Source organism: Acanthisitta chloris, unplaced genomic scaffold (genome assembly GCF_000695815.1).
Source record: "Acanthisitta chloris isolate BGI_N310 unplaced genomic scaffold, ASM69581v1 scaffold4356, whole genome shotgun sequence".
Classification (NCBI taxonomy): domain Eukaryota; kingdom Metazoa; phylum Chordata; class Aves; order Passeriformes; family Acanthisittidae; genus Acanthisitta; species Acanthisitta chloris.
The window spans coordinates 20,846-39,048 of record NW_008679608.1 but is presented as its reverse complement, the minus strand read 5'-3'; the positions used below and the strand labels follow the sequence as shown (position 1 = coordinate 39,048).

The window sequence follows — 18,203 nt, the reverse complement described above, 5'->3', positions numbered from 1 at the left end:
GCTGACACTCTCCACTACATGAGAACATTAAAATAACCATGCTGTATCAGACCAAAAGGTACAATTGGTACCTGTCTCTAGCAATGGCCAGTAACAGATACCATGGATTCTTCTGGTTTGTTTAGTCCTTTCTAGTTGTGCATTAACCTTCTGAGATAAAGGTCACTGCACAGTATCAAGTGTATGAATTTCACAGTGTAGTGTATCACAATAATATTTGCTTCTTTGTTCTATACTCTTTTCCTAGTCATTTGTATTACTCGATTTCAAAGCTCTGCAAATGTCTTCTTGGCTAAAAAAAGAACTGGCAAAACCCAAGCTTATTTGAAGAATATTAAGGCTGTATTACTAGTAAACAACAGTTAATTATTCTAGATGAACAGTGCCTTTTAACTACTATATGCATTTAAGTGGCAGAATAAACACCCATCTGCCCTTGTTGATATGGCCCTAAATTATTTTTATAGTATTTTTGAAGGTACTAGTTTTTTCATGAAGTAATACTAGCAGTACTTCTTACTATCATAACCTAGAACTGAAGGAAGTCGACTTAGTTCTGCAGCTCTGAAATTCTCATCTGTATCTAAAACATTCTCTAGTGGGACTCAGGAGATTTCAGAACTTACACACTTGGTTCACTAGGCCACTATTTCACCCATCTCCAAAACAGTCATGAAGAACCTGAATTTGTATCTGCTACTCATACCTGTTTCTGACAAAATGAGCAGAATGACTTTCATATCCTGCTTACTGGTTATCCCACCTACTTAAAACAGCCCTTCCTTGAAAACCTCAGACAAACCTCCGGGTACTGTGACTCAATGAGGTGACCCAAGCTTAGAGGAAGAAAGGCACAAGTTCTTCCAATGACCAATGTTTGCCTACGTGCATGTACCTACCCACCCAGGAGCTCAATTTTATTTTTAGTATGTGGTAAACCCCAGATTTTTGGTGCAAAATACTTTTCCTCCCATTCAGCAGAAAGCTGGTAGAGCTCTAGAAGAGTTCAGTCAGTTAAGATCAATGTTGCCAGCTTGCACTCCACACTAAGCTACCTGATGGCTATATAGCATGAGCTGTGTATTTTCTGTGCACAGAATAACTGCTCTATGAGACACAGAGACAGCAGCAAAACCCAGGAGCATTTCTCCCAAGCCATATAATAGCACTCTGTCTCAATATGAATACTTCCAGTGACATGCTTGAGAGGCACCACCAAGACAGGAGTCTTTTGTATGCGATATTAAAGCTTTTAGCTTACTTTGCATCATTCTGCTGCCTGCATAAATCCCTTTTATAACTGCATGTGTCCCATAGTAAACATGTCCAAACAATGCCTTAGCTTATTAACAGTAAGATTCTTCCCTCCAGCATAGATGACATAGTTATAAATGGCTCCTTTGAAGTTATACAGTCCTACAGAAAAAGTTCACATGATTCTTTGCAGTCAAGCTGTTTAACAGTATTAAAGTAACTTAATTTTCTTTTGGCTGGCATCCCTACCCAAGATTGTTCATGCTCAAACATTATATGAACTGCACATACCTTTGCTCACCTCAATGACAATTTGCACATGATTAGTTTTATGGACTGTGAGAAAAGTAGGGCTTCATTTGGAAACTTGTACAGAGGAAGGGAAAAGGGATAAATTTGACAAATACAGGGAGAATCAGGAAAAAAACCACAAACCCACACAAAGCAAAACCAAATCAAATGGGCAGGATTTTATCTTTAAGCTTGCCTGAATGCAGAAGAGGATGTAACCTGCATTACACTAATTAACCTACCACAAGATCTTCATAGTTCAAAATATTATCAGGAAGGGTCTGTATTTTCAAAGGTCTCCCCTACTTTGATACTTTCATGATATTTGCATTGTGTAGAAAGTGGGCATGAACATGGAAAGAGCTCCTGAAGAGCAAGACAATGATCTGGTGTTGACTGTACTTCTGAGGCTACTATTCTTTAGAGGACAATGAATCTTAACTAAAATCTCTCGAAACATCAATTATATAAAAAAAAGTATCATACAACTAGTTTGTATCACGAGAAAAAGCAAAAGTTCAATTAAAACACAACCAAAACCCACAAAAAATAAACCCCTACAGAAAGACTATATTACAGCTGAAACAGAATAAGCCTACAAAATAAATTAAGGTGACACAGTAGAAATTAAATTCAGAAACTATTATTGGAGAGGAAAAGAGAAAATGGATGTGGAACTTGAGCCTTACCCGGCACCTTATGAATCCGTCCTGATAAAGCCAGATTTGATCATCTGACTCTGTATCTTCTGCAGCCTGTATTCTGAGAAGATTCAGATTATCTAGGTTTCCATCAGCTGACATGAATTTTCCTGTTTCTTTGTTTCGAAGCCTGAAATACACACGTTTCTGCAGAAAAAACCAGAACCCTTTAACCACAGTCTCGGCAGAGAACACATCCTGCTCTGGTTAACTTCAGAGCAATGACTGCTCAGTGCCAATCCCCACACCTCCCTCCTTCTTCCAGAAAGCTTCACTTTCTTATTTGAGAATTTAATTCAAAAGCCTATAAATGTCTTGGACAAGACAAGCCTTGAGAACTTGCCATTCTGCATGGAGAGTTTAAGTCTTTCCTATGCCGAGACCAGCACACAGTGGAAAGCTAAGAACTTTTAATTCAGAGCAGCACTAACTTCTCTCTGCTAACTTGTACAGATGCTCTTAGCTTTCATCCAGGGAGCACTTGTGCAGTGCTGCTTACTTCACTGGCAGCAAGTATTACACTGCAGCTTCATGCTGTGGCCTGTTGCACATGAACATTTTGGTTCAGACAAGCTCCCAGCAGAGCTGTCAAAATGCATTAATTTCTAACTCTGCTCAAGGCTAAAGACAGTGCTAAGACAACATGAAAATGCAGCTGGTTACAGGTACAAGTAATCTGTAAAAGGTAAAAGTAATCTGAAAAAGCTGTTTCCTCCATAAAATATGGCTCAGCAAGAACCTCAAATGTTAAAGCTCCCCAGACTGCTAAACTGTTGGCTGCAATCACATAGTTATTTAGAGAACCAAATGAAAAGGGCACCACAAGTATAAGTTTTGCAGTAGATTTGCAAATTATTCTGCCAAGTAATAAGCAGGAAGGGACCTTCCCCCCTGAATCAACACAAAATCACTACTAACCGATGCATCTATTTTTGGTTTGGACCAATGTTCTGGTTCCAAAAATAATGCAGCTAGTATGCCAGTAACCAGCTTAGGGGCTAGTTATAAAACTACTTAAAGTAATTTATATACAGTAGTTATAGCCATTATTTGTTAATCCTTAATTAATCCTTATATGCTGTCTTCTATACTTTGGTTTAAAGTGTGCTTAATGAACAGTTTAAGCAGTAGAACTGCAAAGCTACGAAGCACAATCAGTTCTTATTACAAGTGAAACTGCAGAGTGATTTCTTTACACAGTTGCCATTACTGAAGCTTGTGACACATGAGGCTGTAATGCTGCTTTCAGCTGTTTAATACTCCCCCAACCCCATTACAAAATATAAATTAGTACTTGATAAACTCATGTCAAAGCCTACTCACCTGCAGTAAAGGTCTCAGAGAACCTATCTGACAATAGCCACTCTCCTTATTCCAATCTGGGATTTCACTCGGTGTTAGCAACATCTGACGCCCTCTGTAATTACTGTGCTCATAAATTATCCATCTGTGCAGGGAAAAATTAAAGACAATGTTTTTACTGCCAAATTCTGCTTTGGAATCAATAAACGAGTTTAATAGAAATCTGTCCTACAAGGTAGTAGTGTTTAGCTTGGGAAAGCTAATGACCTTCTCTGTAAGAGGCCTTAAAAATAATGAAATCTTGTCCTGGTTTAGATAAATCACATTAAGGTGAGCATACTGGAGTTCAAATTTTAAAAGCATCTTCTTGGGAGAACTCAACCTTTAAACATCTGTTTTCAGGAGGTACTGTGACTCCTCAAGGAGCACAGATCTATACTCTACATGCACTGCATATGCTACATTGCTGCAGGTGCAGAACCTGTAGTTTTTTTGGATCTTAATGTGAACAGGTCTGATGCATGTGGGAAAGAACTGCTATGGATGCAGCCTGCCACAAGCAAATACTGGAGCTGCAACAGGGTGAAGTTCTCTAGGGTATTGTTACAGAGGTTTTATTTCAGAACACCTTTTTTCTTTCCAAATACCTCAAAGGAAGGGAAGACAGAGAGCAAGAGCACATAGAGAAAAGTTCTGTTTAGCATTCCCAGGCACACACCCAGCTATACTTGCAATCACACATGGAGTGTAATCTGTCAGAACCCAACTTCTGCTTCTTTACTATTGGCACAGGCAGTGAATTACAACTAGGCTTCAAAATAGACTTCAATACAGTGCAGTCTGTAGAGTTTTTCATGCTGATATGCTGGGACTGTCCATTAGCCATGGGTTTTGAGTACATGAACACTCAATATGGACATTTTCCTATTACCTCCTTCTTCTGACTGATTTGTCAGCAGACATCTATATGCAGAAGAACACTCACCTTAATTTTGGTGATTTTTCCCAGCCTAATAAACATCTGTTCCCAGGTATGAAGTTAAGAGAATTTTAAATGGATGTCTCTTAGCAAAGGGAGAGAAGATGAAACCTCCTCCAACAAGGGAGGCAGTAGGGGCAAGGAAACTGCAAACCCTGTATTTTGACACATTTCAGCAGCTGACATTGCTATAATGAAATCAGAATTTTCATATCATATTCTATATGTTTCCAGTGATCCACCAGATAAAAACCCACATACATTCTTTGGACAGGAAACACAATTCACAACTCCATTACCTGGAATCATGGTAACCATGTTACTGGTAAAGAAGTAACTTGATGTTTGACTTCATGCTATGGAAAGTGAAAATCAGCTATATTGTGCTTATGGTGAAAGATACTGAAATCTTGGGAGGCTTCAGAATACAGAACGTGTACCTTTTCTTATGACCTTTGTTTCCAAGTTCAGTTCCATGTGCTAAGGAAACCCTTTAACCAACTTATCCAGATGGGGAAAATGGTTTGCTCTACAGATCTGGTGTTAGCTATCCACTTGAGGGCAGCCTTAAGCTGCCCAACAGCATCTCTCCAGCACACTCCTTAGAAACTTAACCTCTTCAAAATAACACATTTAAACGCAAAGCAACAGCAACGTGGATGGATCTATTGTTCTTTAAAAAAAGTCACATAAAAAGAACATACACTTGGGGCAAGTGTCTTAGAGGTAGAGGTTAATAACAGGGCAAAAAAACAAAAATAAATTTGAGATCTGCTGGAACCCTAGAAGATAGCACTATAGTTTCAAAAATATTTTCAAACAGCTTTTAAACTTCATCACAAACTAATTTTTAACATGATGTTCAAAAGTACATTCAGAAAACATAACTGCTTAAAAACAAATTTAACTGCTAGAATTAGAACCAAGTGTCTCATCCAATTCCTGATGTAAAAGGAGCTATTACTAATAGCAAAGGGGTCAGATCATGATCTGATTGTACCACAGTGTCCATAACACAGGTTAAAAGATGAACTTGAAAACTTATTAAAACATTTTGAACTCTGACACATGACATAAAAACAATCATTCTGTTTGTGATTATGACTGAGGCCTAAACCAGGAGCACAGAAGTTGTTTTTAAGGATGCTATACAAGCTGACTTTTCTAATATGGCATGAGAGAAGACAACAGTTTCCTTGTGAGCTTTATTCAAGCTCATTTCAACTTCTAGCACAGGGCACCAGTCAGTGATAACACACTGCTGAAACAGGATGTGAAAATGCTCTGTTAGTACAAACTGCAATAAAGCACAACACACATTATGATATTCTAATATTACATTCCTTGGTTCCCAACACCTGTAATGTTTCTGCTGAGTAAGTACACCATTCTAAAGAAACAAAATGTGGTTTTAAACTTACATGCCACCGAGGACTTGAACCGAAGCTATTTGAGGACTGTATCCCAGGAACTGGAGATTTAAGATTTCTGTGCTGAATTCGATTTTCTTTCCTTGGAAATCCACCTTTTCAAAGAGAGCTATGCAGGGCTCAGACAGCTCCTGCAAAAGAAGATGAGCACTTTTATAGGATGTTAGAACTCCAGATGGTGATTGTGAACATCATCACTTCACACAGCCCTTTTACTTCAGATGTTTCTTCTTGATTGTTTAAGATCAAAGACTCCAAATGTTTCTGCTCTACAATTGGTTACTTAAAAGAAACTTTAAAAGTCATTAAAACCTCTTATACAAAATACACAAGGGATCTTCTTGCACAGAACATAAAACTTCCTTACCTTAAGGCACACAAAAATATCTCCGTGGCCGATTAATAGAATCATAGAATCAGAGGGGTTGGAATGGACCTTACAAATCATCTAGTCCCAATCCCCTGCCCTGGGCAGGGACACCTCCCACCAGAGCAGGTTGCTCAAGGCTCATCCAACCTGGCTTTGAACACTGCCAGGGCTGGGGCAGCCACAGCCTCCCTGGGCAACCTGTACCAGTGTCTCACCACCCTCACAGGAAAAAACTTCTTCCTAATACCTAACCTAAATTTCCCCTTCTTCAATTTGAATCCATTGCCCCTTGTCCTGTCACTGCAGTTCATAACAGAGTGTCCCTCCAGCTTCCCTGTAGCCCCTTCAGATCCTGGAAGGTGCTATGAGGTCTCCACATAACCTTCTCTTCTCCAGGCTGAACAGCCCCAATTTTCTCAACCTGCCCTCATAGGGGAGATGCTTCAATCCTCTTAGTATCTTTGTGGCCTCCTCTGGACTTGCTCCAACAGTTCCATGTCTTCCTTACGTTGAGGGCACCAGAACTGCACACGGTAGACATTCTTGCATAACATATTAGCAGATATTCTTGCATAATATCTTAAGAATATTTTAAAATACATTTTAATCAGTGCCATATCCCTTCTCCATTGCACTAAATCCCACTCATTGTAGGAATTTTCATCTTAAGACCTGAACACATGGTAAGATAATATTGATTTCTACAGCTTCAAATGCTGACACTGTCAGCACTACTTAGCAGTTATTGCTTTCGTTTATAACTTTTACAGTAGGTTATGGTAACATCAATCTCTGACTAGACAAAAGCTTCAAGAGTCATACTTCTGAGGTGAAATTCTTGACAAGTGAAAACTGTAACATCTGAATGTTGCAAACTGCTGTGGGTAGATGATTCTTCTCTCCCTCTGTCACAATGCTTCTGGTGGGTGTCAAAGGGATTCTGCCCACACAAACCTCCCTGCATCACTGAACCCAAGTTAAATGTCTTCTGGATAATGAACCTTGGACTCTTCTGTGAGGCAAGGTATCTGTAGTGGACTGGAAATAACCTCTTAAAATTAAGACCTTCCTGTGGAAGCTGGGACTTAGGGTTTGAAATGCCTCAGGGTGGTCAATTAAGCCTGAGTGTCCTGGTGTTACAGTGTACACTCATCCACAGAAATGACACTGCCACTCCCTTTCTCACAAGTCTTCCAGCAACAACTGCACAAAACCAATGCCATAGCCAGAAGAGCTCCTTCCTTCTGGCATGTATTCAGCAGAGTCAAACACATCAACTGGATTGGGAACGCCCGACATGACACAAAGTCTCGACAGACTCCATCTGTCCTCAGGCATGGGAACAGGCCCTCCAAGGCACAGCTCATATATGCATGCTTCCATGTGGCTTTGTTAGGCAAGACCTCACATCTACCAATTTCTAGACAGTGCCTAAATTCCTCTTTAATCTTCCTTTAGATGTTTAAGGGGCCAGATGACAGTACTGCATGAGCATCACCATCATCTGCCCAGCAGTCCAGTAGTTATCAAGTAGTTATTGAGCACACATGCTGCTAGGCTGTGGAAAATGCCTGGAGAGGCCTTTCAGCTTACTCCAGAGTAAGCTCATCCCCACCATGAAAGGTTAACACTGGTTACACTCTCATGCATCACCAGGTAAAAGGCCCAGCAGGAACAGTCACACATGATGATGTCCCAGCGTCCCTGACCACTCAGCACTTTCACAGACCAGCACCTGCACTCTGAGACATGTAACACAGAATCACAGAATTTTAGGGGTTGGAATGGACCTTACAGATCATCTAGTCCCAACCCCTGCCATGGACAGAGACACCTCCCCACTAGACCAGGATGCTCAAGGCCTTATCCAACCTGACTTTGAACACTGCCAGGGTTGGGGCAACTGGGTAACTGCACAGGTAGCAGCCCTTCAGCTATATGCAATGCTTTAGAAATAACCTACTTGCAAAGAAAACAGAAAGAAAAGGAAATCCTCCAGTTTTCTGCCATGCCTCACACTCTAGGCATTTTTTAGAATCAGCAGCAACACTATTATATACAACGTTCCCCACAGAGAGATGTGCAAATTCAGCTCATGAATTTTCTTTCAGTACTTCCCATACTGCAATGTATGAAGCTGGTGCTCTTGTATATCTACATCTATCTAGTTATTCCACAGAATTGCTCATTAAAAAGTAACATTTTCAGCACAACTGTTCAAGCATAAACTACATTCACAGCTGTTTTTATAGTATGTTCAGGAAAGAGAACGTTTGAAATTCAAGAAGGAAAATGCTATTTTCTATCTGCAGCTCAACAATGTGGAGCATGTAAAGCACAAGCAAGTGAAGATATAGTGGTACAAATGCCCCAAAAACCTGAAGCTCCTAAACAAAAGCCCTTTTAACTTTCACTTACAAGTTTATCAAATATCCCTTTCATTTCCTTTTCTATGGTCCCTTATAGATGGACCCCTGCAAAGGGGAGTTGAACGAGGTAAGTGCAGCAACATGACGTATTAAAATAGTAAAGGTGCTTTTTGTATAGAAATATCACAGAAAAATCACAAGGGAAGTTATGGGAATGGCAGATGATGGGGAGGAATTAAGATTGGCACTGCTGAAAAACAGTCCTAAAATAAGTCTGAGAGGTGAAACCATTAGCTAGAATAATAGGGTTCAAGCTTTTGGAAAACCATGAAAAAAATGAACAGTATAATATGATAATTTCCATCTAACTACTTATTCTTTGTATTCTAAACCACTGAGGAAAGCAACCTATTCTCCTCTTCTCCACACCTAGGAAGCCTCTGAAGAAGGAAGCAGAAGCACATGACTTGCAGACAGATGCAGCTCTTTGCTACTGTCTGCAACGTGATAAACTGAGGGCTAGAACAAATTTCACAAATTAAGGGAACTTAGAAGCACAAAAATGGCATTTGGCTGTTTTAACACAACAGTCTCTGTCACAAATGGTAAATCATCCAAAAGTAAGCTGATCCTTCTAGCCTGAGACAAGCATTTTTAACTTCTGACATGTACTGAAGAGCCTATTTTAATTCATGGTGATCACCCACCAAGCTTGGCTAGAACCACTTCTATTGTTTTTAATAGGATCTGTCTACTACAGAGCCAAAGAGCTCAGAAGGCAGACGCAGTTGCTGGAGATGTTTGTTTACACTGGACATCAAAATGCTCCAGAGACATGAAAGAGGATGACACATTTTAGTTCTCCTTCCTCAACTGCTACACCACTGACAGGTTACCAAAATTACAGTGGAGTGCAATAAAGTTGCCAAATTCAAAGAAGGGTGTCCAAAGTGCACTCCTGTTTTAAAATGAGTCCCATCCCTTCATACTCCCCTAAGTTCCTGGAATCTTGACCACATTTTGCTAGTAATCACTTTGATCTGAAGATGTAGTGGCAGATTCCGTAAGTGATCCATCATAATGATTAGTTATAGGCTTGAGCAAATTCATTCCTCACCACTGATGAGTTGCAAAATATGTAAATGAAGTTTAGTTTGTATCTACCACACATAACAACACTGCCTGATTCTGCCAAACGGCACTGGGTGTTACTTTACTTTATCTAGAAGTGTGCATTATTTTGTGATTAACTCAAATTGCATTTCCCTGATGATATCAACAGTGTTTTATAATTACATGTATTCCATGCAAAGTAGCTTAGTTAAGTCTGCTTTTTTAATGAGCATTAAAAACAAGGTCCACAGTGCAGCTATTTCTTCACGCTGTCCTACTGACATTTCTCAACCCACTCTAAGTGGTCTCTCCTACTGGGAAATACAGTCCATCTGACACATTCTTGACTCTTTACAGAAGTTATTTTATAAGCTGTTATTAAGAACGTGGACCCCTGGAAGCTGCTTCTGTGATGTCTTCTTTGCTAAAACAGCACAGAGGGTAAAACAACTGACTGACTGCAGCAAAGGCATTTAACTGCTACAGCAGGAAAAAACAAACCAACCAAACAAGACTAAACCAAACCCTTCTCTGTTGTCTGTGTGCATTTTTACCACTGCAAGATATGTGGAGGTCAGAATCATCACTGTACTTATCTTTACTTTGCAATATTTCTAATAGCTTTACTTACAATATTTATAATCCGTAAAGATTTTAGAACAGCTTCGGGAGAACAACCCATCGCCGCCAGATCAGGATAGATTCCTTCTTCTAACACATACTGGTTACCAGAGAATTCTTCCTGGTCATACACTATGCAGCTGCAGAGAGAAGGAGAAGAAATTGCCTCTTTTAGACATCCGTGCAAGTAAAGTGCAGAAACAGCATGAATAATATTTTGTCCTGAAAGACTGCTGTGAAAACTGCAAAGCATTGTTCTCTGTAAGCCCCCACAAGTGAAAACAGTTCAGGTGTTAGAAAGCTGGTTGCTTTTCTAAAGCTTTCGCCATTTTAGTGATTTTGCAGCATTTGTTCAATATAACTTACCTGCCATCTACAATTTTTGAAGACTTCACAGCAAATGAATCAATACATCCTGTGTTTGTTTCAAATATTTGGCAGTTACCCTTGAATTCAGGTTCTGAAAATAACTGGACCTTTAAAAAGTTAGAAACATATTTAAAAACAATTCATTCTTCTACCTTCAATAATGTCTCTACCATTACTTCTATAATTAGATTAAAACATACTTAAACCACCCAGACTTCCTCAGTTACATATATTTTTTGTTACCTCTTTGGTGTTGCAATCCTTGTTCAGGCCAGTAAGGAAACAATTCAAAAAGTTACTTCTGGCTGTAAATCACTCAGTAACATAACAATAATTATAACAACACTAACAAAGAGAGCTCCTTGGTCTATCTGCTGGAAAAGACTTTTAAACTCACACAGAATGGCCAGAACAGACACTCATTTACTAAAGGGCAAGAAAAAGTTTTCCTTTATATTATCAACCCCTTTAATCTCCAAAATACCTACTCTTCCCAGTAAACGAAAAATCTCTGCCTCTTGGAGCACAAATGGTGCATCAGCTTGGCAAAGTACACAGACACCATGCCAAGAGCCATGGTATATATTCCCAGGGTACACAGGCTTTATGTGCCAGTTACAGCTAGAGATACAGTCATGTTGGCTCTTTCTCTGCTTGGAGAATGAGAGGATACATCACCCGGAGTCTTTTGTCCTTGTTAAAAAAAACCCCCACATTCTAGGCAGCAAACCTGCTAATTTGGTTAGAGAATAATTAACCATGATCACACAGAAGTCATTCACATTATCACATGCCTACCAGGTTTATTCACTCTTAATAGAGATACGAGTGTGGGCAGGTCCAGCGTTCTCCAAAGAGAACACGCTGACGATGGATCAGTCTGTTGACTGTGAGCCATTACTCCTCTGTTTCCTTAGGATAAGGTCTTCCTTATGATAGGGTCTTATTCAGCACATAATATATAGAGATGCCAATAATTTTTCATCCACATAGCTGAAAATCAGCAGCTTTGAGATTTTTGTTCCCCAAAGTTTACACATGATCTCTACATGGGAGATTCCAGTGAGGAAAATAAAAATAACTTTGTACAGGGACAAATCTGAAAAGGTTCAGAATTGAGAAAGGATGAAAAAAGCCACCCATTAGCCTCACTATCAAAACTACCTAGTACTACTTGCACATAGGAGACAGTCCAATGTAAAAATGTTAACTCACTGAACAGACAAGTTCTCCCTGCCACCTCCTCCTCATAAGTTATTGGCAAAGATGGCATTAACTTTGAAGCACAACTCAGCAGTAGTTGTGAGTGAACAAGACTCCCTTAAGGTGCAACCACTATTAGCAGAACTGTTAACCAAATAAATAAGTTCAAAAAGAATTAAGTTATAACTGTACCACAAAAACCATCCATCTTGTAGAACTCTTGCCTCAGCAACAGATTGCAGGTACCTGCACCTCTGCATAGAGGGCTGTGGGCTCCAGCTCCTCTGTATAATCACTGATACCCCAAAACACTTCACTTGCTGAATGAAGGCATTGCAGTGCCCTAAGAAAGCTCTGATGGCAGTTGTGCCTTACTTAAGAGTTTTGGAGAGGAACCTTCCTTCAGCTGTTCTCACTCTTTGTCTGACTAGACAACCATCTATGCCAATGTCTGGATGTTACACTGGACAAAAAGCCATTTCTCTATTTACATGTGTTAGACACTACACAGTATGTTTCATTCACTTAGAAAAGCATCTTACCTTGACGTTACCCCTTTCACTTCCAAGAATATCCTGCAAAAGTTGTGAGAGGGGGAAAAAAGGGAAAAATATTTTCAACAACGATAAAATAACATACAAAAGTCTACCATTAATTATTGCTTAAAGAATGTAAATAAACTGAATTTGACAGAAAATGTATAGCCCCAAATACTTCAGAGAAACATGCAAACAAGTATAAAATTAACTCCTTACCATAACGATGGGTTGAACTGAAGATATTTTGCAATTCTTTCCCCCCCATGACTCGATGCTGGGATATAGCCCTTTAGTCAGTATATACTGCTCCCCTGTAAACTCAGGATTCTCATAAGCCACCCATCTAAAAGAGACAGAGGAAGAGGTGATGGGTAGGAGTCACACTACTTTCCCAAAATGCAGATGTGTATATTCATTACTGTCCTAATGTAAAAGCAAATAAAATATTTTGAAGTCCAAAATTGTGATGCTATTAAAACCCCAAACAAACCAGTGTATCTGATACTGCAAAATCCCATGCAAATTTCACTTCCCTTTATGCTACTATGCTGATACAAGTCAGAGTGAATTAACTAAAGCAGACCACAAGTTAAGATAGATTATCTGCTAGATATTCTATGTCTCCAGTAAGAATATTTTGACATGTTTTACAATTCTATTATTTTACCTAGATTGAGCTCTTCTCTAGAAAAAACCAAAACAAAACAGATATCAGGATGCAGGGTTGGAGGGATTTTACAATTCTATTATTTTACCTAGATCGAGCTCTTCTCTAGAAAAAAACAAAACGAAACAGATATCAGTATGCAGGGTTGGAGGGGTTTTGATAAAACTAACCTTCAGAGTCATTTGGGCCATAAAGATAGGAACACTGATTTTTAACATAGCCTGTAGCTACAGTTGAGCTGTGTTTAAGCAAATACACACCCCAACAGAAAGCTGAGCTGCAGCAACAGGCACATATGCTAATGAGAGCAGGCTGTTCCCTGCTAGCAATCACAGACATCAGCAAGAATAACATCCTTGAAAACTAAGCATTAAAACCATCACAAATTTGACCAAATTGATGTATTTAAATTCAAAGCTATCATTTTAAGTACTCAGTCAGATCTTATGCCTGACATAAGCCACAAGGTCAGAGTTCTGCATCAAGCCTGTAAGTTCTGTCTCAGTCAGAATATGCCTTTTAGATTGACATTCAGCTTTTGAGATGATGCACACTTGAGGTATTAGAAAAAACAATGAAATCACTACACATACCTCTGCAATATTCAATTACCTCTGCAGTGCTTTAGGTCCAGCCTGAGGTATCTGCTATCAGCTAGTCTTGCTACGCATAGTTCACTACATTCAGTAAAACTACTACAGACTCTTCTAACCCTGGTTCTATACTGAAAGCCCAGACAGAGCACTTCTGCATTGGTACTCCTTTTGATTTTGTGATAACCTGCATAACTTCTCTTCCTTTTCACTGCTAGACTTTCCAAACTTTCCCATAATTACACTCTGACTCGTTTTTCTGTTTGGTTGGTTTTTGAGTGCCCATATTAGAACAAGTCACAGTAACAGCTGAGTTTCATTCATTATATTTATGCAGGGATCAGGACATCTTTCTGGTTCCTGGTTCTACAAGAAAGTCTTCCACTCATAGTCAACCAGCTTTTAATTTTAGCCAATGTATTGCATAACAAGTGTATGCTAGGTTATGCCCAAACCTACTGTCAGTGCAGTCTCCCTACCAAGTTTCAACACTCACAAAAAATTTCACATCATAAAGCAATAAAATTATATGGAACTTATAATCTGCAGTGGAAGATAATCCTCCCCATCTAAATTCACCATAAAATGATCTATGTGTTTTAAGCAATTGGATTCTACTAAGCTGCAGTTTTACTCCAAGTACAAATGCCAGAGTCTCTGCAGATATAAGTGGAACAACTTTAAACTGAAATAAAGCTGCATCAACATGTATGTGCTGAATGAACTTTGCATTACTTGTCCACGGCAAACACTCAAATAGTGATTCACATTTATCACTATTCAATCTCTTGGTTTGCCTCACATATAATCAATTATTCTAACTTGTTACGCACTAATTACTTACAGCATATTTCAAGGCTCATTTCAAAATCACCTCAGAGTAATTCATCAAAGAGACATTGGTATGTATAATAAATTGAGCAGACAGTTCAAATGTCTCAGGTGTGTCTATACTTATACACCACATATACCAAAAGCAGTGAAAATGAGGTTTCCTTAACCAATTTCTGCAGCTTTCATTAGCCTTTTCAATGCACAAATGCAAGAGTACAACTACAACACATGACAGTTTAACTTCATTGACATCTATGCAAACAAATGCTTCTGCTATTAAGTGAATGCTAAAAAGTGTCAGATGCTTCCTAAGAACCTCTTGATAGCAGTTATTTAGTTTCCCACATCTAAAAAGTAGTCTGAATGCAGCAGTAATGGATGAATCTTACTTGCACATGTTTGCATTGAAATAAATGGGATTTAAATAATTAAGCACCACTTTTCCATGCAAGCCATGCAGTTAGATTAAGCACCACTTTTCCATGCAAGCCAGCCCATGCAGTTAAAGCTTTAGAGTCAGGGTTTAATGGTGAAACACTTGTGCTTACCCACTTCATTCAGAAGCCCATACAAACTGCTGAAAGCACTAATAACAACATCAAGGACAGACAGATGAATTCAGTACCAGCTAAACCTGTCAGACCTCAAGACTATCCCTAGGAAGGAGCACGGCCTTAATCCAAGTCCTGACTTAACAGAAAGGCCTGGAAAGCAAGACATCACCTCCATATCTGAGCAAGAGAGCCACATGCCAGCTGCCAGGCACAACAAAAGAAGGCCTGGAAAGCAAGACATCACCTCCGTATCTGAGCAAGAGAGCCACATGTCAGCTGCCAGGCACAACAAAAACTGAAGTACTGCTCTGCAGCATGGCAACAACCTCTCTACCCTACAGGGAGCAAGTGCTCCTGATACAACAGATTTTGTAACCCCCAGCTGTACAAATTGCCTGGTGCTGGACACCTTCACTGCTCTGCACCATCCATGCCCCTCAAACTAGAGATGTAGACTAAAGCTTTGTTTATATATTGTTAGTACTGTTACACACAGAGAATCTTTTCCCAAAGCCTTCTATGTCTGATGTCTAGAAAGTCCAGTGCCAAACAGGGTCTGGAAGAACAGTGAAGAAAATAATCCAGACATAGGGAATTTGCCAAAAATCAGCTAACTTTATCATTTAAAACACTGGCCATTTCTCATCACATTTGCTCTCTCTAACATTAGCTGAGAGAGGTAATCACTCTTTTTGCATTGCTCAGGCTTGTTTTAGGATAGGACAGATAACCTAAATTCTGAAAGGATCTTCTTGCTCAGCAGCAGAAGAAATGGCAACACCTTAATTAAGCTAAATGCTATAGTTGTAAAAAGAAGCTTTCAGGCACAGAAGCACTCCTTCAGGTCTGATATAGAATCCAAGATCTTGAAAGCTTAACCACTGCAAGGAGACAATGGGTTTAAATTGGCCTACACATGCCATTCAGACAGACCATGAGGGCCCAGGAAGTTAAGTGCCACTCGCAGATTTGCAGCTTCATTAACAGAGAGGGTGAAGTAATAAAATTGTCTTTATAGCAAAGAGAGAAAACAGGTGCAGCATACCCCTTTGTGGCTGTGATTCCTAGTATCCCAGGGGCCTGTGAACTTTAGTTTTGTGACTCCTTGACAGGATTTTTGCAAACATCAGTCAGAGATGGAGAGAAGTGGAAGATATGTTTAGTTTTGTGACTCCTTGACAGGATTTTTCCAAACATCAGTCAGAGATGGAGAGAAATGAAAGATATGTTCGAAGTGTTCTCCAATGGGGTAACCAAGGGCTGTTGCCCTTCTCAGCTCCCAGTGGAGGTTTGTTCTTGTACCTTGTGTCTCTTTAGTTTCACTCATGTTACCTTCCCAAGTGCATCTAGATTAAATTTACTACCTTTTGGTTTCTGTGTATGAACTACTCATCACCTACGTATTTCCTTAATATCACTATCCATATGTACACTAGAAGCAGCCAAATCTACATTGTGGACTAATTACTTGAAAACTAGGGGAAAACCAGGATGATTACACAACCACAGTAAACAAATACCCGCCAAAAAAAAAAAAAAAAAAAAAAAGAAAAAAAAAAGCCTATCTGGAAAAGTTCTTCCAGCAAGTTCAAAAAGAATCAGCTAGAAGGAAGAGCCTTTTTTGGGATTTCTGGCAACAGTTTGGTGTGTTTATGGATAAAGAAAAGGCACATTGAAGCATGCAATTCCTCTCATTTTGATCACTACTTGAGATCTACATAGGCATGAAGAGTTTTTAAGCAGAGAAGAAATCAGGATTGTACAACGGTTGATTTTAGTACTTGCTTGAACTTGTAAAGGGTGTTACCTGTTGCTAGTAAATACTTCCACTTTCTGCCACTTAAAATTCTGCCAATTTGGAAGTAAAGATCAAACCCTACTTAAAAGAAGAAAAGCCTCCCCTATTTTCAGGCTTCATCCCACCCTAATGGCAGAAAAATAAAATACCCTGGGTTTTATGTTTGGCCAGTCTTCAAACAGTTCTCAAGAGCAAAATATTTTCATTTTTAAACAAGTCAATCCTCATCACCTTAGGATGTATTTTTCAGGATTTAGCAGAGACATTAAAATATTGCTTGGAAACATACTTAAAAAACACAACAGTTGAAAATTTCAATGCAGGTAGTGTTCAATTACCCCAAAGTGGAATATTCACTCCCCAAATGGGCTGTCTTCAGCACACAGTTCAGAGCTGCAGTTTAGCTCAGAACTTGTTCAGTAGTATCTGTGCACTGCAGTGTCAGGCTTTCTTTTCTTTGATATACCCTTTAAATTACACAGCAATCAAACTAATTATGTGGGAAACACAGATCATCTGGTACTGCTCTAACTGCTTACCAGATACCTGGAGTTAAAAAATTGCAATGAAAGGTTCAGAGTGTCTTACATTTTTGGCTTTTTATTTTAATGAAGTATTTTCACTATGTTACCAGGAAGGTTACTTTGAAACATTATGACAAGCTTTTACTGAATCTGTCACAGTTCACTATGTCATCATCTACATTACTGTCTAAACAGCTCAGGTAATTCCTCAATGGATTATTCATTGCTCTACAACAGATTTCTTGGAAGGAAAGGTATAAAAAAATCGTCTACCTGAACAGATGGTTCACACTTAAAATAAAGCACTCTATTACCCAACATGACTTCATACAGGTCATTCAAGCTTTCTGACACATTAACACCAAGAACACCACCAGAACCCTGGGAACACAAGGGTCATAACATGACTGCTAACAGCTGAAATGCTAACCACCTCTTATGAACAATGCACCCCAATTTTTAAAAAGCCTATTGCTACAAATTACATCTTTTAGAGACTACCAAGTGACATTACAGTAACAGAGTCTGTGGGACAAGTTTTGTTCATAAGGACTCCTAGTCACCTCTGCCATCAGAGCCTTAGAGTCACTCTTAATTACTAGAATACTCAAACTCAAGTATGATTCCTATCTCAGCTGCAACAGACACGTTTACTAGAACAACTACACGAAGGGCATGATAGGTAATACACA

The 18,203-nt window shown here is 39.2% G+C and overlaps 1 protein-coding gene across 1 annotated transcript in view; it reads right to left on the bottom strand.

Moving 5' to 3' along the window:
• Positions 1-18,203, bottom strand: part of AIM1 (absent in melanoma 1) — a 41,944-nt gene that overhangs the window by 3,831 nt on the left and 19,910 nt on the right. Inside the window, exons 13-19 of the mRNA XM_009077364.1 lie at positions 12,758-12,884; positions 12,545-12,577; positions 10,797-10,906; positions 10,441-10,570; positions 5,949-6,088; positions 3,570-3,693; positions 2,235-2,393 (exon numbers count right to left, since the gene is read on the bottom strand). Of these exons, the coding sequence (XP_009075612.1) occupies positions 2,235-2,393; positions 3,570-3,693; positions 5,949-6,088; positions 10,441-10,570; positions 10,797-10,906; positions 12,545-12,577; positions 12,758-12,884 (823 nt within the window). The remainder of the gene's footprint in view (positions 1-2,234; positions 2,394-3,569; positions 3,694-5,948; positions 6,089-10,440; positions 10,571-10,796; positions 10,907-12,544; positions 12,578-12,757; positions 12,885-18,203) is intronic.